The sequence below is a fragment of the Ovis aries genome, chromosome 7 (genome assembly GCF_016772045.2).
Source record: "Ovis aries strain OAR_USU_Benz2616 breed Rambouillet chromosome 7, ARS-UI_Ramb_v3.0, whole genome shotgun sequence".
In the NCBI taxonomy this organism is placed as follows: Eukaryota; Metazoa; Chordata; class Mammalia; order Artiodactyla; family Bovidae; genus Ovis; species Ovis aries.
This window is the reverse complement of record NC_056060.1, coordinates 22,673,344-22,692,034: the sequence shown is the minus strand read 5'-3', so window position 1 is coordinate 22,692,034 and position 18,691 is coordinate 22,673,344. Positions and strand designations below refer to the sequence as shown.

Sequence of the window (18,691 nt, the reverse complement as noted above, 5' to 3'; positions counted from 1 at the left end):
CCAATACTTCGGCCACCTGATGTAAAGAGCTGACTCATTGGAAAAGACCCTGATGCTGGGAAAGATTTAGGGCAGGAGGAGAAGGGGGTGACAGAGGATGAGATGATTAGATGGCAGCATCCACACAGTGGACATGGGCTCAAACAAACTCTTGGAGATAGAGAAGGACAAGAAATTGTGGTGTGCTGCAGTTCATGGGATTGCAAAGAGTCAGACATGACTTAGAGACTGAGCAACAATGCTTCCAGCGAGTATTTATGAATATTTGTTAAATGAACAAAGCATGATTATTGTCACATTACTCCTATGTCTTCAATATAATTTTCCTCCATGCTAGACCTGGATTTATTGTTTATAGTCTATTGTTCATTGTTTACAATAATAACTTTCTGTTTATACTATCGGAGTCTTTTATTTGGCATGCATCCCATAAAATTAGAAGATTGTTTTCAGAGTAATTTAAGCAGCTGTTTAACGTAATTTCTCATCAAATTCATGAATAACGATTCATCGGCTCACTCAGAAACCATGTAATTCTTGAGTGCCTACTATGTATCAAACTCATAAATATTGAATTACAAGAGCTTTGAAGTAAATTTTAAATATAGGAAGGTCAGAGACAGATGAAAAAGAGATCAGCAAATGAGAATCTTATGACTGCAGAGGCCTGGTGTCCTGCTGGTGTTCATGGGGTCACAAAGAGTTGGACACGACTGAGCAACTGAACTGAACTGAACTGAAAGCAGCCAAAGATAATTAAAACCTTCCATGGGGTATTTAAGACCAAGAAAATACAGATGAGTACAGAGGTATTACAAGTAAGATGTGTGTACTGTATGGTAAGTTGCTTCAATTGTGTCTAACTCTGCGAGTCATGGACTGTAGCCCACCAGGTTCCTCTGTCCAGTGGATTCTCCAGGCAGGAATATTGAAGTGGGTTGCTAAGCCCTTCTCTAGGGGATCTTCCTGATCCAGGGATTGAACATGGGTCTCTTAAGTCTGCTGCATTGGCAGGTGAGTTCTTTACCACTCGCACCGCTTGGGAAGCCCGTTTACCTTCAAATCTGAGGAGCTTTTCAAAAAGTTGCTTGCTGACTTTTGGTGTGGGTTTAGCTCTGCAGTTCTTCTATTCAGTCACAAGAGGGGGCTGATTCATCTGAAAACAGTGTTTCTTTCTGGGAGAAAGGGAGGGAAATTTGTTTTCCATTGATCTGCCAAAAGAAGGAAAAATGACATGCTTTCATCTTCTTTAGACAACTTGAGCTTTTTATCCCTTGTTGAATGTGTGTGGTCAAGGATTTAGGGGATAAGGAAATGGCAACCCACTCCAGTGTTCTTGCCTGGAGAATCCCAGGGACGGCAGAACCTTGTGGGCTGCCGTCTATGGGGTCACACAGAGTCGAACACGACTGAAGCGACTTAGCAGCAGCAGCAGCCGAACAGCCTATGCCCTTTCCATGTACCTCCCTGAAACCTGCTTTCCCATTTCCCTGCTCTGATTATCCCTTCTCTTTTTTATTCCTTATACCCTTTTTTCCCTCCTCCGACTTTTTATACCACTCACACCCACCTCCACCTCACACCCACCTCCACCTCACCCCCACCTACTTTGCCTTTCTTTCTGTCTATTGCTCTGCCTTAGCATCCCGGCTATACAACACCCACAAGCATCAGCATAGGGAACATGAGGATTTTGGACCACTGTTCAAGGAGGATGAGGTGAATACCATCTATGTCATCAGTTAGTATATTAAGAACAGATGCATGAAAAATGGCTACCTAGATGGTGATAGATGCATGATTCCAAGAACACTTACAAGAACTCCAAGCTCCAGGATGTGTAGCTTTTAGTCTCAATGTTATTTATTTTTCTGTCTCCCAGAGCACATCACTGCCTGCTTTTGAATCTCCCATACATTTTCTGGAATGTGGATGGAAATTTTCATTATCTTACTACACAGAGCTCAGTACATTTTTCTGTGATTAAATATTATGCTCTGCAAGCTTCATGGAGCATCAGCCAATTGCTTAAGAAACAAATAATAGACCAATGGTTGTGCATAGACACATCATGGTGATTGGTATTCCTTTTCCCAAGGCAGACATTAAACTTCAGAGAGGATTGCACTGTGAGCTGGGGATGTTTCACCATCTTTTGGGGACATGACTAAAACAGGGGAGGAAGACCTAGATAAGAAAATGCTTGATCATTGGCTGAGAAGGTCCTGGCAACAACACAGTGGTATCTGCACTCGTTGTAAGTCTTTACTGACAGCTGTTGCCTCTGTTCTCTGGAACCTCCTTAAGCCAAGGATCAGACCCAAGCCTGAGCTCTAAGCCCACAATCCTGGTTTGTCCCTGAAGTATGAGGCTGGTGACTGGAGTAACTGTGTTTCTGACCTTGGGTAAGTGTTCTGTGTCTACAAGGGATGACTTTGAGGGCAAAGGACCACAAAGAGTTATTTGCTCTCTACTCCTCTCCATGTGCTATATTCAGCATTATGGTGATGGAATTGAGAACTGATCTGTGCATTTGCTAGGGAACACAAACTTCTACATGACAGGTTAAACCATGGCTATGATTCCAGAAGAGTCCTTAGCAGTAAGCAGGTTGTAGGAAATCTCTGAGTTTAGTGAGCCAAGGACCCATGGAACAAAGCCTATGGATCTCTGATTCTTGCCACAAATCTTTGGTCTCCATAGTTTTGTTGTTTTTCAGTCACTAAGTTGTATCCAACTTACAACCAAATGGACGGCAGTATGCCAGGCTCCTCTGTCCTCTATTATCTCCTGGAATGCGCTCAAATTCATGTCCACTGGGACAGTGACACTGTTTAACCACCTCATCCTCTACCGCCCCCTTCTCTTTTTGTCTTCAATTTTTCCCAGCATCAGGGTGTTTTTCAATGAGTCAGCTCTTCTCATCAGGTGTACAAATGATTAGAGCTCCAGTTTCAGCATCAGTCCTTCCAATGAACATTTAGGATTCATTTCCTTTGGGATAACTGGTTTGATCTTCTTGCAGTCCAATATCGAACACCAATAATATTTTTCCAGGACAAAAAACAGAAACACAGGAGTAGGGGTTAGGGCCAGACAGTTATCAGAGGGTTATGCCCTTGATCCATAGAATTACACTTATTTGTGCTCTGGAACTAATTTGATTTCTTAACCCACCAGGGACTGTGATTGATGCTAAGACCACCCAGCCCAGCTCTATGGATTGTGCTGAAGAAGAGGATGTAACTCTGCCTTGTAACCACTCTACCATTAGTGGAAATGAGTATATACATTGGTATCGGCACAATCCCAATCAGAGTCCACAGTATATCATTCATGGCTTACGAGGCACAGTGAACAGCAGCATGGCCTCTCTGCAGATAGCTTCGGACAGAAAGTCCAGCACCTTGGTCCTGCCCCAGGTCACCCTGAGAGACGCCGCTGTGTACTACTGCATCGTGAGAGAGGCACACTGGGACAGACAGGGCTGCACCTGTGCAGTATCTCTCTTGTGGGAAGAAGGGGGGACACAGCAGGGAGAGCAGTCATGAGAGCAAACCTAGAGTCATCTAGGAGAGTCAGAGAGCAGTAAGAGATGAGGAAAATGAAGGGAAGGAGAAGGGAGGAAGATGGATAAAGAAAAGAAGAAAAGGACAAGGAAGAAGTGCATCATTGGTTGATGTGGCTGAGAAGAATTTTGGAAATTATGGGAATACTAAGAATCCTAATTGCAACATAGAAATAAAGTGAGAAACGTTAGCAATTCTTCATAGTTCTTTCTCATGTCAATAAAATGTTGGTTCCAGTGTGTTAGTCTTAACCTAAAAGTGAGAAAAATACAACTAATTCTCCTGTTCCAAAGTTTTCTTTCATGTCCGACTCTTTGAGACCTCAAGAACTGTAGCCTGTCAGGCTTCTCTGTCCTTGGGATTTTCCAGGGAAGAATACTGGAGTGGGTTGCCATTTCCTTCCCCAGAAGATCTTCCTGATCCAAGGATCAAATCTGGTCTCCATTGTCTCCTGCATTGTAGGAGGATTCTTTACCACTGTGCCACCTGGGAAGTGGTCCAATTCATTCTTTATAACACTTGCGTAGTACTCTGAAATGTTCTATTATTAATTATGTTTACCTTAATAAGTATTTGTTTCTATTATTGTGCTATCTTAAAGAGTGTTGTCTTTATACAACTTTGTAGATTGACTTTTGTATATACGGGGACATGTCTATTATAATGAAATTTCTGAACTGGAATGGCTATTTTCAAAACAAGGTGCATTTAAAATTTTTTTGATAAAGTGACAACTTTCCATTCAAACGGTATAAACAATTATACTTCAACCAACAGGGAGTGAGAAGGTGTACTTTGCACCCTCTAAAAACTGAGAATTACTAGCCTTTTTCATTTTAACAATCCAAATGTACTTTCTCTATAGACATTTTACTGATCCCTAGTGCTTTCGAGCAACTTTTTCTCTGTATATTGGCACTCTGTAATTCAACCTTGTTCATACGCTTGTTCCTATCTTTTGACCATTTTTTTCCATTAAGATAACTTTATTTTTGTTTGCTAGAATTATTTTGATATCTTACACGATATTTTGACTTTCATATTTACTTGTATGTTTTATCCTGACATACTATCTTTATTTTTTAAATGATGTTGTCTTTATTTGTTACACTGTCAAATCTATCAAAAATTTATTTCTTTTTAGCTTTAAAATCAGTGTCTTTTAGAAAGCCTTAAATGTATCTCTTAATACTCATTACCATTTAGAGAGTTATTCTGAGATCTATGTTACCTCTTAGAAAGCTAAGCCTCAAAAAGATTTTGAAAGTTGCCTATCTTTGTCTTAATATGTCTTAGACCGACTGTTATATTTATTTTTAAATCTGCTAATGTCAAGCTCCAAAATCTCAGCATGTGTAGTTCAATCTGGTCTTCCCGGAAGCAACAGTAAGAAGAAAGCCCTGAAGTAATGAGTCAACTGGAAAGTCAGTGGAATGAATCACAATTCCCATAGCTGATGGTGATATACATTTTAGGGCAAAATGTCAAGTGTTAGAATAAAAAGCATATGTTGTGACTCAAGAAAAGCAATGATCCTCAGAGGGAGAGGGAGAGGGTGGGATGATTTGGGAGAATGACATTCTAACATGTATACTATCAAGTGAATTGAATCGCCAGTCTATGTCTGACGCAGGATGCAGCATGCTTGGGGCTGGTGCATGGGGATGACCCAGAAAGATGTTATGGGGAGGGAGGTGGGAGGGGGGTTCATGTTTGGGAATGCATGTAAGAATTAAAGATTTTAAAATTTACAAAATAAAAAACTAAAATTAAAAAAAAAGCAATGATCCTTAATTCTGTAAAGAGACATGCTAGTCCTCTAAATATCCAAACAGCAGTAGAAATATTTTTTACTGATTGTAGTGGGATTCTGAAACATCCCTAGCTCCTTATTAGCCACACATTTTCCCCAAGAGAAAAAATATAGAGGAAATTAGAGCACAAGACAGAGAAAGTAATAGGGAGGCATTCTGGCCCTTGATGTGAGCGGCATCACTACCATAATATTCTTGGATCATCAAAAAGACTGAGAAATCTACCCTGCTGCATAGGACGTGTACCTAAACATATATTGCTGTGTTTGTGTTTTGGAAATTGCTTTGATTTGTGAGTCAGAGATGAAGGAACAGATACTTGTACTCAATCTTGGAAAGTACAATGAGAGGTGTTGTAGCATTTTCCTAATATCAGCATATCCCTCCAGTCATTTTTTTCACTCATTTCCTCCTCTTCACAGCCTTTGAGCTCACTTTTTGTTTCCTTACTTCACTTTTCCTGAAACATCTTTTCATTCCTTTTGTTTATTAAAGTATTCTCAGTAATCAGCATAGTACCCAACAAATAGTGTTCAACAAATATTTATTGAGTAAAGAAATATTTATGACTGATGTTACTAATAATGCTAGTTACTATAATGCTAGCATAATAATGCTAGTTCAGTTCAGTTCAGTTCAGTCACTCAGTCATGTCTGACTCTTTGCGACCCCATGAAGTGCAGCATGCCAAGCCTCCCTGTCCATCACCAACTCCTGGAGTCCACCCAAACCCATGTCCATTGAGTCGGTGATGCCATCCAACCATCTCACCCTCTCTTGTCCCCTTCTCTTCCTGCACTCAATCTTTCCCAGCATCAGGGTCTTCTCAAATAAGTCAGCTCTTTGCATCAGGTGGCCAAAGTGTTGGAGTTTCAGCTTCAAAATTAGTCCTACCAATGAACACCCAGGACTGATTTCCTTTAGAATGGACTGGTTGGATCTCCTTGCAGTCCAAGGGACTCTCAAGAGTCTTCTCCAACTCCATAGTTCAAAAGCATCAATTCTTTGGCACTCATTGCTAGGGAGGCAATAAAATATTGAAAGGGTGAGTTATATCTTTTTAAAATTAGAAGTGAGAGTCAACATCACACGGATTTCACAATGAAGACAGGGGTATATTTGAAAATATTTATTCATTCATAAACTCATTAATCCTATCCTTCTATTTCCCTTTCTTTTCCTTCCACCCTCCCTCTCTCTTTTCCTTCTTTCTTCTCTTTACTCCTCTTTCTTATCATTGTTAGTGAAATAGGTCCCCAAGTACTTTGTTAAGGTCTTCCTGTGAAACTTTAGTTTATTCCAACACAAAATTCTTCCATTAAAATTCCCAATACATTCTCATAAAGTGGTTGGCACCAGATATTTTGAAAGATTTACATTGCGCTTAACTCATTCCCCCAGTGAGGCAGGGAATTCTCCTAATTTTAGAAAAATGAATACAAAAAATAGTTATTTGGATATCAACTGGTATTCTCATTCATGCCATCTTCCAGAACTATAAGCCAACAAAGGTGTTAAAAGTCCATATGGTATTTCAGCAACCCATGACCATTGGAAACTCAGTGCCTGCCAACCCAAACATGGTGAACAGATTTTAAAAAGCCTTTTCTTATTCCTGTTTTCTCATCTTCATTCAGAAATAATCCTTACCAATAAAAAAAATAATGTGCTATCCTTATACCAAATGTGTCCTGCTTTAAAACCTTCTGCAAAATCTTTAGAAATTGCAGAATGAATGAGTGCTGTTTAATAGAACTGTCATTAGTTCCATCACTAATTCTACCAACAGAGATTCACAATGAGCAGATGATCTCACGAGAAAAATAACAGGAGTTAGGAACGTGAAGCTCCATTGGCTCACTGTGTCTTTTAACTGTTTTTCCCTACAACTAATACATTCATAAATTGAATCAGGAAGAGACTGTTAGGAGTTCACACTGAGGATTCTAACGTTTTGCAAATTCTACCTGTTTGCACATCTGAGGAACTGAATCTAAAGTAAGAAGAATATCTAATTCATTTGTTACACTAGAATTGCATAAAACAGGCAACATACTAAGCGATTCTCAGATTAACTAATAGCAAGTGTACACACAATTCAGCACATGGAAAGAAAGCATCCTGAGCACAAAGAGGAGGAGAAAACTTCTGAAAATAATGCATTTTAGTAATTAGAATGAAAGTTTAGAAAACTGCATCATCCAAGTAATAAATATGTGATAACTACAAAATGTTTAAAAAAATTCTTAAAACAGAAGAAAAACTGAAATAAAGGAGAATGATATAAGCAGATGGAGAGGGTGACAAAGTAAAATTCTGTGGTAAAATTAATACTGAAATTGTATTACATTAAAACTGGAAAACATTTGCCTTTATGCACCAAGGATAAATGATTTTCATTTCAATAAGTGACATTCCATCAATTTTCCTATGGAAAAGTGTATTATGGTCTTCAGATCTTATATAAATAGCAGAGTGCAGATCTGAGTATAAGAATAACATATGAAGTTAATGGAAAAAATACAAAACTCTTTCATTACTTTGTGTTAGGTACACATTTCTTAAACAGGACACAAACATGGCTAAGCATCAGAACTAGTCTATATTCATATATACATTCATTTCTTGTGTCACTTTCTGTATTGCAGAGATGGGCACAACATTGTAAACCAACTACCCTTCATTAAAAAACTGATGTATATTAAAATTGCCATTAAAAGTATTCAAGAGTTAAAATGATAGCTAGAAAATCTATTAAAGGGTAACTAGTGAATATATTTACAGTATTATGTTACCAAAGTTAATATTATTAATTATAAAAATATTATATTAGCAAATATTAGCTATAAAATATATTATTGAGTCCATTTTGATTTCAAAATATCACCTTCAAATCAACAAGAAAACAAACAAATTGATAGAAAAGACAAAAGTCTGAAGTAGGCATTTGACAATAGAAGATAGTCAAATGGTCAATAAACATGTCATTCCCATAAGGTGCATAAGCTGACATAAAATCAGAATACTGTTATAAATGGGTCAATATCATAAAGGGAGCTCTGAAGGGTTGGTAATGCTCCGTTTCTTGATCTGAGTGCTGGTTATAAGGGTGTTGCTTATGTGGAAATTTACCATGCTATACCCTTATATTACATTTTCTTATATGAATATAAAACTCCAATAAAAACTAAAATGATAAATGATGACCTCTTATTAATTATTAGTCATAAGGTGACAAACTAAAACTAAAATTTCAGGTGCTTTCCTTCTAGTTTTCCTTTTCTGCTACTGAAATATTTAAGTAAGAACACATTTGTGAAAAAAGCATGACTTCTGACCATTAAGTGTAAGCATTAACTTTCTATTAATAGATCACAGATGAGAAATGTGTCATTTGTCTTTTTCATCTATCCGAGGTACAAATGTGTGATTTTGATCTTTGGTATCAGGACTTCCCTGGTGGCTCAGTGGTAAAGAATCTAACTGCAATGCAGGAACCTCAGAAGCCTCGGGTTCGATCCCTGGGTTGGGAAGATCCCCTGGAGGAGGGCATGACAATCCACTCCAGTATTCTTGCCTGGAGAATCCCATGGACAGAGGAGCCTGGAGGGCTACAGTACATAGGGTCAGAAAGAGTCAGACATGACTGAAGTGACTTCGCACATAGGCAACACATGTATCAAGTTACCAACATGTTGACACTTGGCATTATTAGGAAAAGTAGAAAACTCTAGTGAATAGGAAAGGGTGATAAATCCCTCAAGATGCTTACATCTTATTGATTACAACAGAGTTCAAGCTGATCCCAAGCTATGAAAGTCTGAGGAAGTTATGCATTTTTTCTCTAGGAACATTGTTAACAAACAGAATATTGGGATTCTGGTAAGGATGAAGAAGTAAATCTACTTGTAGACAATGAACAGTACCTGCCATATCCTTAAATGTTAAAGGGCTCCTGAAACACTGTGGCATGCTGTGCAGTCAATGAGATTGATTAGCCAACATCTTTATCATTAACATTATCCCAGAATCTGGTGCTTGGTTCCAGTTTGCCGTAATAATAGATGAGGAAGCTCATCTTGTCTTTGGCCTTCAAAGTCTGGTGAAATGGAAGAGAGAGAAGAACATTTATAAAGGAGCTTTGGAATGATTATCTTTACACTCCATTTTAGTTAAGGAAGCAATAGCCTCTGTGAAAATCCCTTCCACATGGCCTTAACTAAAAACTGACCAGTATAATATATTTCTCTCTCTTGTGGTTGCTCCTTAGTCGCCCTCATCTAAAACATTTTGAATTTAGAGATGGGAGCAGCATTCTTTTCACAACCAAACCCGTGCAAAAATAGACTCTTGTCTTTGCTTTTAATCTCAAACAGAGCCCTCAATCATCGACAGTCCAGGAAAGAGAGATTTCCATTCTGAACAGTGCTTATGAGAAGAGTGCATTTGACTACTTCCCATGGACTCCCCTGGTGACTCAGACCGTAGAGCATCTGCCTACATTGTGGGAGACCCTGGTTCGATCCCTGGGTCAGGAAGATCCCCTGGAGAAAGAAATGGCAACCCACTCCAGTATTCTTGCCTGGAGAATCCCATGGACAGAGGTGCCTGGTGGGCTATATTCCACGGGGTCACAAAGAGTTGGACATGACTGAGCACACAAGGAATATTAAATGAATGGTGTCAGCAACACCCTGGTTAAGGCCCTGCACTCTTGATAACCATATGTCTGGTTGTGAATAAAAAGGAAGACTCACAGTTCCCCTCAATAAGAGTGTCAAACAGCCTTCACTGCACATCACAACTTCCTAGCCTGGGGACTCTGCCACCTACTTCTGTGCAGAAATATACTCAAAGACACACACACACACACACACACACACACACACACATCAGTTTGTGCATAAAAAGTTTTAATATATTTAAGAAAATTGAAATTGTATAGAATTTATTCTTTGATCAAAAGTGGAATTGACTTAGAAAATCAATAGCAAAATGATATCTTTAGAAATGCCCAAATATTTGAAATTGAGGCATTAAAATTTAGAATAACCCATAGGTTAAAGAAATAATTACTTGGCTATTAGAAAATATTGTGAAAGAAAATATAGTGAGAACATATACATATAAATGTTATGAGATACAGCTAATATACATAGGAGGAATTTCTCTTTAAATACCTATACTACTAAAGAAAAAGGCTGCAAAACAATTATCTAAGCTTTCAGCAAAAAAAGATAGAAAAAGAAGAACAAATTACAACTAATATAAAGTGAAATAAGAAAATAATAAAAATGTCAAATTGATAAAACAGAAATAAAATAATAGAAATAACCATGAGACATAAAGTTAATTTTGCTAAAATGATTAATAAACTATATTCCTAGGTAGAATTATCATGGTGAAAAAAGAGAAAACACAAATTAGAAATATAAAGAATGAAAAAGTAAACAATAGATGCTACAGTGTTGAAAGGATAGAGTCCCTCTGCTGTTCATCTGAAACTATCACAACATTGCTAGTTGGCTACACTCCAATACAAGATAAAAAGTTCAATAAAAAGAGATAATTAAAAAAACCATTAACAGGATAATGCTACTGTTCATCCCAAGTGGGGATATGAGAAAATGGGGAAATCTGATTTTTTGGCAAAGGTGCAATGACTATTCAATGGAGAAATGATAGTCTTCTGAGCAAATGATTTAGGGACAATTGGATATTCCTAGGCAAATAACTGAATCTTGGCCTAAACTTCATACCTTATACAAACACTTGAGGAAAATCACAAAATGGACCATATGTCCAAGTGTAAAGTCTAAAACTATAAGTCTTTTTGAAAAAAAAAATCTTCAGGACCAAGTGTTGGACAAAATGATCTTTGTCATGACATCAAAGCACAATCCATAAAAAATAAAATATTTCATCAAGAGTAAAATGCTTGCTCTGTGAAAGATACTATTAAGAGAATGAAAAAGACAAACCACAGAATGGCAGGAAATATTTTCACAATGTACTTTCATCAAAGGATGGTATTTAGAATACAATGACTGTCTAAACTCAGCAGGAAGAAAACAAGTAGTCCAATTGGAAAATGGTTCACCCAGACATTTTGTGGAAGAGCTATGTGTTAGGGAAATACGCATGTAATCAGATGTTCAACATCATTAAGCATCAGGGAAATGCAAATTAAAGCCACAGTGAACTTCCATACAAATCTTGAAATTATTTGTTCTAGTTCTGTGAAAAATGTGGCTGGTAGCTTGACAGGGATTGCATTGAATTTGTAAATAGCTTTGGGTAGTATACTCATTTTCACTATATTGATTCTTCCGATCCATGAACATGGTATATTTCTCCATCTATTAGTGTCCTCTTTGATTTCTTTCATCAGTGTTTTATAGTTTTCTATATATAGGTCTTTAGTTTCTTTAGGTAGATATATTCCTAAGTATTTTATTCTTTTCGTTGCAATGGTAAATGGAATTGTTTCCTTAATTTCTTTTCTACTTTCTCATTATTCGTGTATAGGAATGCAAGGGATTTCTGTGTGTTGATTTTATATCCTGCAACTTTACTATATTCATTGATTAGCTCTAGTAATTTTCTGGTGGAGTCTTTAGGGTTTTCCATGTAGAGGATCATGTCATCTGCAAACAGTGATAGTTTTACTTCGAATAGCCAAAGCAATCTTGAGAAAGAAGAATGGAACGGGAGGAATCAACTTGCCTGACTTCAGGCTCTACTACAAAGCCACAGTCATCAAGACAGTATGGTACTCGCACAAAGACAGACATATAGATCAATGGAACAAAATAGAAAGCCCAGAGATAAATCCACACACATATGGACACCTTATCTTTGACAAAGGAGGCAAGAATATACAATGGAGTAAAGACAATCTCTTTAACAAGTGGTGCTGGGAAAACTGGTCAACCACCTGTAAAAGAATGAAACTAGATCACTTTCTAACACCGCACACAAAAATAAACTCAAAATGGATTAAAGATCTAAATGTAAGATCAGAAACTATAAAACTCCTAGAGGAGAATATAGGCAAAACACTCTCAGAAATAAATCACAGCAGGATCCTCTATGATCCACCTCCCAGAATTCTGGAAATAAAAGCAAAAATAAACAAATGGGATCTAATTAAAATTAAAAGCTTCTGCACAACAAAGGAAAATATAAGCAAGGTGAAAAGACAACCTTCTGAATGGGAGAAAATAATAGTAAATGAAGCAACTGACAAACAACTAATCTCAAAAATATACAAGCAACTTATGCAGCTCAACTCCAGAAAAATAAACGACCCAATCAAAAAATGGGCCAAAGAACTAAATAGACATTTCTCCAAAGAAGACATATGGATGGCTAACAAACACATGAAAAGATGCTCAACATCACTCATTATCAGAGAAATGCAAATCAAAACCACAATGAGGTACCACTTCACACCAGTCAGAATGGCTGCAATCCAAAAATCTGCAAGCAATAAATGCTGGAGAGGGTGTGGAGAAAAGGGAACCCTCCTACACTGTTGGTGGGAATGCAAACTAGTACAGCCACTATGGAGAACAGTGTGGAGATTCCTTAAAAAATTTCAAATAGAACTACCTTATGACCCAGCAATCCCACTGCTGGGCATACACACCGAGGAAACCAGAATTGAAAGAGACACATGTACCCCAATGTTCATCGCAGCACTGTTTATAATAGCCAGGACATGGAAACAACCTAGATGTCCATCTGCAGATGAATGGATAAGAAAGCTGTGGTACATATACACAATGGAGTATTACTCAGCCATTAAAAAGAATTCATTTGAATCAGTTCTGATGAGATGGATGAAACTGGAGCCAATTATACAGAGTGAAGTAAGTCAGAAAGAAAAACACCAATACAGTATACTAACACATATATATGGAATTTAGGAAGATGGCAATGACGACTCTGTATGCAAGACAGGAAAAAAGACACAGATGTGTATAACGGACTTTTGGACTCAGAGGGAGAGGGAGAGGGTGGGATGATTTGGGAGAATGGGAATTCTAACATGTATACTATCATGTAAGAATTGAATCGCCAGTCCATGTCTGACGTAGGGTGCAGCATGCTTGGGGCTGGTGCATGGGGATGACCCAGAGAGATGTTGTGGGGAGGGAGGTGGGAGGGGGAGTCATGTTTGGGAACGCATGTAAGAATTAAAGATTTTTAAATTTAAAAAAATAAAAAAATAAAAAAAAATAAAGCCACAGTGAAATACCACTCCACTTCTTTCTTAATGGCTAAAATGAAAAATAATGATGATACCAAGTTCTGGCAATAATGTAGAGAAATTGGATCACTCATACATTGCTGGTGGATAAATGGAACAGTGATTCTGGAAGACAGCTTAGCAGTTCCACATAAACTTAAATATTCACTCACCTTACAATTCAGCAATCACACTCCTTTATGGTATTTATAATGGAATAATGAAAAACTTATGCTCACACAAAATTTGTACTTGAATATTCATGGAAACTATATATGTGATGGCCAAAAACTGGAACCCAGCCAAATGTTCTTTACTGTGTGAATAGATAAATATGCTGTGGTACACCCATTCAGTACAATATTATTTATAGATCTATCTCAACTTGCTGTAAGGTTAAGTCTAAACAAACCATTTTAAGTTGAAAATGTGGTAAGTGGAAAAGGCATATAATATACTTAACCTACTGTGCATCAGAGTTTTGCCTGGCCTAATCTTAAAGGTGTTATACTGAAAGTGAAAAATAGAATGGCTGTATGGGTACAGAATGGTTGTAAGTGGGTCAGTTGTTTACCCTCATGATCCCAGGGCTGACTGAGAGCTCAGCTTGCTGTTGCTGCCCAGCATCACTAGAGAATGTCATACAGCATGTTGCTAGCATGGGAAAAGATAAAAATTAAAAATACAAAGTATGGTTTCTAGTGAGTGCATATATAGGTTTCTCACTACCATACCGTGAAAAATCTTAAGTTGATTCATCACAATTTGGGGACAGTCTGTAGTGATTAAAAGAAACATACTATGATACTGGATGCTTGGGGCTGGTGCACTGAGACGACCCAGAGGGATGGTACGGGGAGGGAGGTGGGAGGGGGGCTCAGGATGGGGAACACATGTATACCTGTGGTGGATTCATGTTGATGTATGGCAAAACCAATACAATATTGTAAAGTTATTAACCTTCAATTAAAATAAATAAATTTATTTTTTTTAAACATACTATTTATTCATGCAACAGTCTAGATGGATCTCAATGCTGAGTGAAAAAAAGTATCTCAGAAGACTACATGATACATGCTCACACACCATATTATTATAATTGCATGCATAATGTATGAATTTACTTATACAGCATTCTCTAAAGGACAAAATATAGAGATGAAAAGATCAGCAGTTGCTAGGAGTTATCATGAGTTACAGGGGTGGAGATAGTGTGAAAGTGGTTTGCTCTAGAGAGATGGAACAATTCTGCATCATGATTTTAGTGGTCTTACAAAAACCTATACCTGTGATAAAATTTCAGAGCTATGCATAAACAAGAGTGCATATAAAGCTGATATATCAGGTTATCATCCGTATTTTAGTAATACTTTATCAATATCAATTTCTGGTATATATATAATATCTATAATTATATATGCTACAATACCATATCATGCTGCTGCCCAGTTGCTGTGAACATTCGTGATCTCTTCTACTTAAATACAAGTAGGTTTGGTAATGCAAACCAGGGCATCAGCTGCCTGTCAGCACTCAGAGGTGAAATGGACAGAGGAGATGTCTCAACTAAATGTGCACTCTCCTCCATGCATCAGTCACTAACAACACCACTCAAGCAACTTAAAAGCAAGGAGTTGGCACCATTTTAGAGACCTTGTCTGTACTTTCTTTTCTACTATTTGTTTGCCTTTGGTTCTTTTATATTAATTCATCCATTAAAATGGTAACCAAATGGAAAATTCACTGCTACATTCAAATGAACAGGTAACAGTTTACAAAATTTCAGTCATCGCCTTCTGTGCTGTAGAGGTATAGTGTGTGCTTGCAGTCTGTAGATACCAAGTTTTGTTGGAGTGCATTATAGTATTATGGCACAGAAAGAACTGACATGCTTATTTTAATTTTACTTAACAAAAATAAAAAATAACAAGCAACTAGCTATTGAGACTGAACACTTTGGGCAAGTGGGACGGAAAAAAATAACATGAGAACAATTCTAAAACACATGATCTAAGAAGTACAATTCTACTTGTGCAAGGAATGGGACTGAATTTCCAGATCCCCTTAAAGTCTGATAAATAAGATTCAATATCAAGTTTCAGAAGAATGGTTACTTTATTCTTGTTATAAATTCATACAAACGTAAAAAAGAGAATAGACTCTGAAAGAAGAACTGATATTTTATCACTTGATGTCAAAAAGATTTTATGTATTGAAAAAACCAAGTAGAGCACTAAAACCTATAAAAAATAATATGTTAAAAATTTTGGATAAGACTGCCTTTCACCAAAAGGGCCAAAACTCTGAGTTTTTAAATAAAGTATTTAGATTTTGGATAGAGAAATATAAGTGTAGGCTAAATGAATGATTAGTAAATAAATAGATTATAAGAAGGGTTCATTGCTTATACTAAATCTCATTTTAGGTCTGCTCATTTTGTTATAAACAGCATTATTTCATTCTTTTTCATAGCTGAGCAGTTTCACTGTGGGGTTTCCCCAGTGGCTCTGTGGTAAAGAATCCACCTGCCAAGCAGGACATGTGGGTTCGATTCCTGACTCAGGAAGATCCCTGGAAAAGGAAATGGCACCCCACTCCAGTATCTTGCCTGGGAAATCCCATGGAAAGAGGAGCGAACAGGATAGAGTCCATGGATCCCAAAGAGTCAGACACTGCTTAGTGACTAAAGAACAACAATAATAAAATTGTACATAAGCAACACAGTTTATTCATTCCTCTGTCATTTGAAAAGACCCTGATGCTGGGAAAGACTGAGCTCAGGAGGAGAAGGGGACAACATAGGATGAGATGGTTGGATGGCATCACCAAGACAATGGACATGGGTTTGGGTGGGCTCCTGGAGTTGGTGATGGACAGGGAGGCCTGGCGTGCTGCATTTCATGGAGTCGCAAAGTTTTGGACACGACCGAGCGACTGAACTGAACTGTCAAAGCACATTTCATTTTGCTTTAACAAAACACCAATGAAAACGTAAAACAAACAAACAAACAAACAAAAACCCTATATTAAATGTGATGGCAAAATTATTTTGTGGAATAATTATAAGTGAAAATCAACTTGTTTGTTTTTTAGTTCCACTCAGTTCAAACCTTTAAAATAATTGCTTTTGCAAAGCCCCCTTTCAGGCTCAGCCTAATTTTATTACTTGTGAAAAAAAATATAGACAAAGAAAGGTTTGTGGTGAACTAGACTTTTTTTCCTGTCTGTGCACAGACCATGTTACCTATGAACATGACAAACCCCACTTCCTGTTTGAAGGAGTCACACAGGAACCGGACACTATGTATATGCGCTGCCAGGCACACAGAGACACTGAATTCTCAGCTTGAGGCTGAACTAGGCACATTTGTGCAGGGGAATCCATGCCTCATGCTGCTCTCCAGTCTTCCGTGGGTGTTCCTGGCCTTCATCTTCTCCGGTAGGTATTCTAAAAGAGAAGCAAGCATCTTATGATTTCAGCTTGGCTTTTTTTTAGTCTAATTCTATACTATTTTATTCACTGCTCCATCTCTGTTTTCTGATTTTCCCCACAGGATCCAGTGTAGCCCAGAGAGTTACTCAAGACCAGCCAGACATTTCCAGTCAAGTTGGGGAGGTAGTCACACTGAGCTGTCGATATGAGACAATTCAGAGCCGTTACAACATTTTTTGGTACAAACAACTTCCCAGTGGAGAGATGATTTACCTTATTGGTCAGGGTTCTTCCAGCCAGAATGCAAGGTATGGCCGCTACTCTGTGAATTTACAGAGATCACGTAAATCCATCAGCCTCACGATTTCAGACTTAGAGCTGGAAGACTCTGCAAAGTACTTCTGCGCTCTCTGGGAACTCACAGTGCTTGAAGTAATAGGAAAAGCTGAACAAAAACCCCAGAGCTTAATAAGAGAGAGCCCTGCTGCTGCAGGACCCAGGCTGAAATACACACCTGCAGACCCCAGACAAGAAATGGTAGTCCTGTGGTTGCTTCATCTGTGGTCTGGATCAGAAGATTTAATTCTAAATAAAAGCTCCTTCTATGTCATATGGAAGCAGGTGCCTAAAGTAACTTTCTACTGATACATTCTCCTCCTGAATTTTTGACTTTAAATCAGCCACACAGAATATGTGCAAAAGTTGTCTAAATTTGAAAACTTGTCCCTTAAAAATATAGAATGGTAGTTTCACCTAAAGAGGCTCACATCACAAATCTGGATCTAGAAGCTGAAATTGTCATGAAAATCATCTCCTAGTCCTTTCCCTCAGACTTCATGTTGGGGTACAATCAAAGGAGAACCACCAGTGACGTAGAGTAAGAGATAAGTTATAAGGATTAGAACATAGGCAATGGCTAGAGCTGGTGGAAGAGTTCATAAAAACTGTTATATCTGCATTTGGTGTTGAGTTGAATTCACTCTAAGTCAACTACAGTAACATTTGTGAAGGAAAGTTGGATGTGGACATAAGCACGGAGAAACTGTGGCAGGTATGGAAATATGTGAAGACAATGGAACCCACAAGACACTCTAAAACTTGTCTTTCTCTAACCTCCTTAGCGCTTACAGTAGTGAGTGAACTTCAGGAGAAGTGGATGTCATTTGCCATCATGCTACATGCATACTTGGTCTAATACAAAGAGAACATGAGAAAGATATCTGGTGGAAGGTCGAGGCATTTTAAGTCAACAATAAATTGAACTATCAGAGCAGCAGCAACAGTGTGTATTGCCATATGGAGCCCTGCACCAACCTGAGGAACATAGAAACATGCTACTTCATCATAAAGTGAAGTCGCTCAGTCGTGTCCAACTCTTTGCGACCCCATGAGCAGTAGCCTGCACCAGGCTCCTCCATCCATGGGATTTTCTAGGCAAGAGTACTCGAGTGGGTTGCCATTTCCTTCTCCAGGGAATCTGCCTGACCCAGGGATCGAACCCAGGTCTCCTGCATAGTATAGTAGACAGACGCTTTACCATCTGAGCCACCAGGGAAGTGGTGGCTTACTTACTTCATCATAAGTACCTTCCAAAACTTACACGAATCTCTTTCATGGCCAA

At 38.1% G+C, this 18,691-nt stretch overlaps 2 gene segments (V, D, J or C); both read left to right on the top strand.

Annotated features, from left to right (window-relative positions):
- Positions 1-2,267: 2,267 nt before the first annotated feature.
- On the top strand, positions 2,268-3,861 carry LOC101106175 (T cell receptor alpha variable 26-1-like). The segment is given in 2 exon segments: positions 2,268-2,405; positions 3,181-3,861. Coding segments are annotated over 2 exon segments (411 nt in total).
- A 13,105-nt stretch (positions 3,862-16,966) lies between these two features.
- Positions 16,967-17,715, top strand: LOC132660109 (T cell receptor delta variable 1-like). The segment is given in 2 exon segments: positions 16,967-17,076; positions 17,192-17,715. Coding segments are annotated over 2 exon segments (573 nt in total).
- Positions 17,716-18,691: the final 976 nt, after the last annotated feature.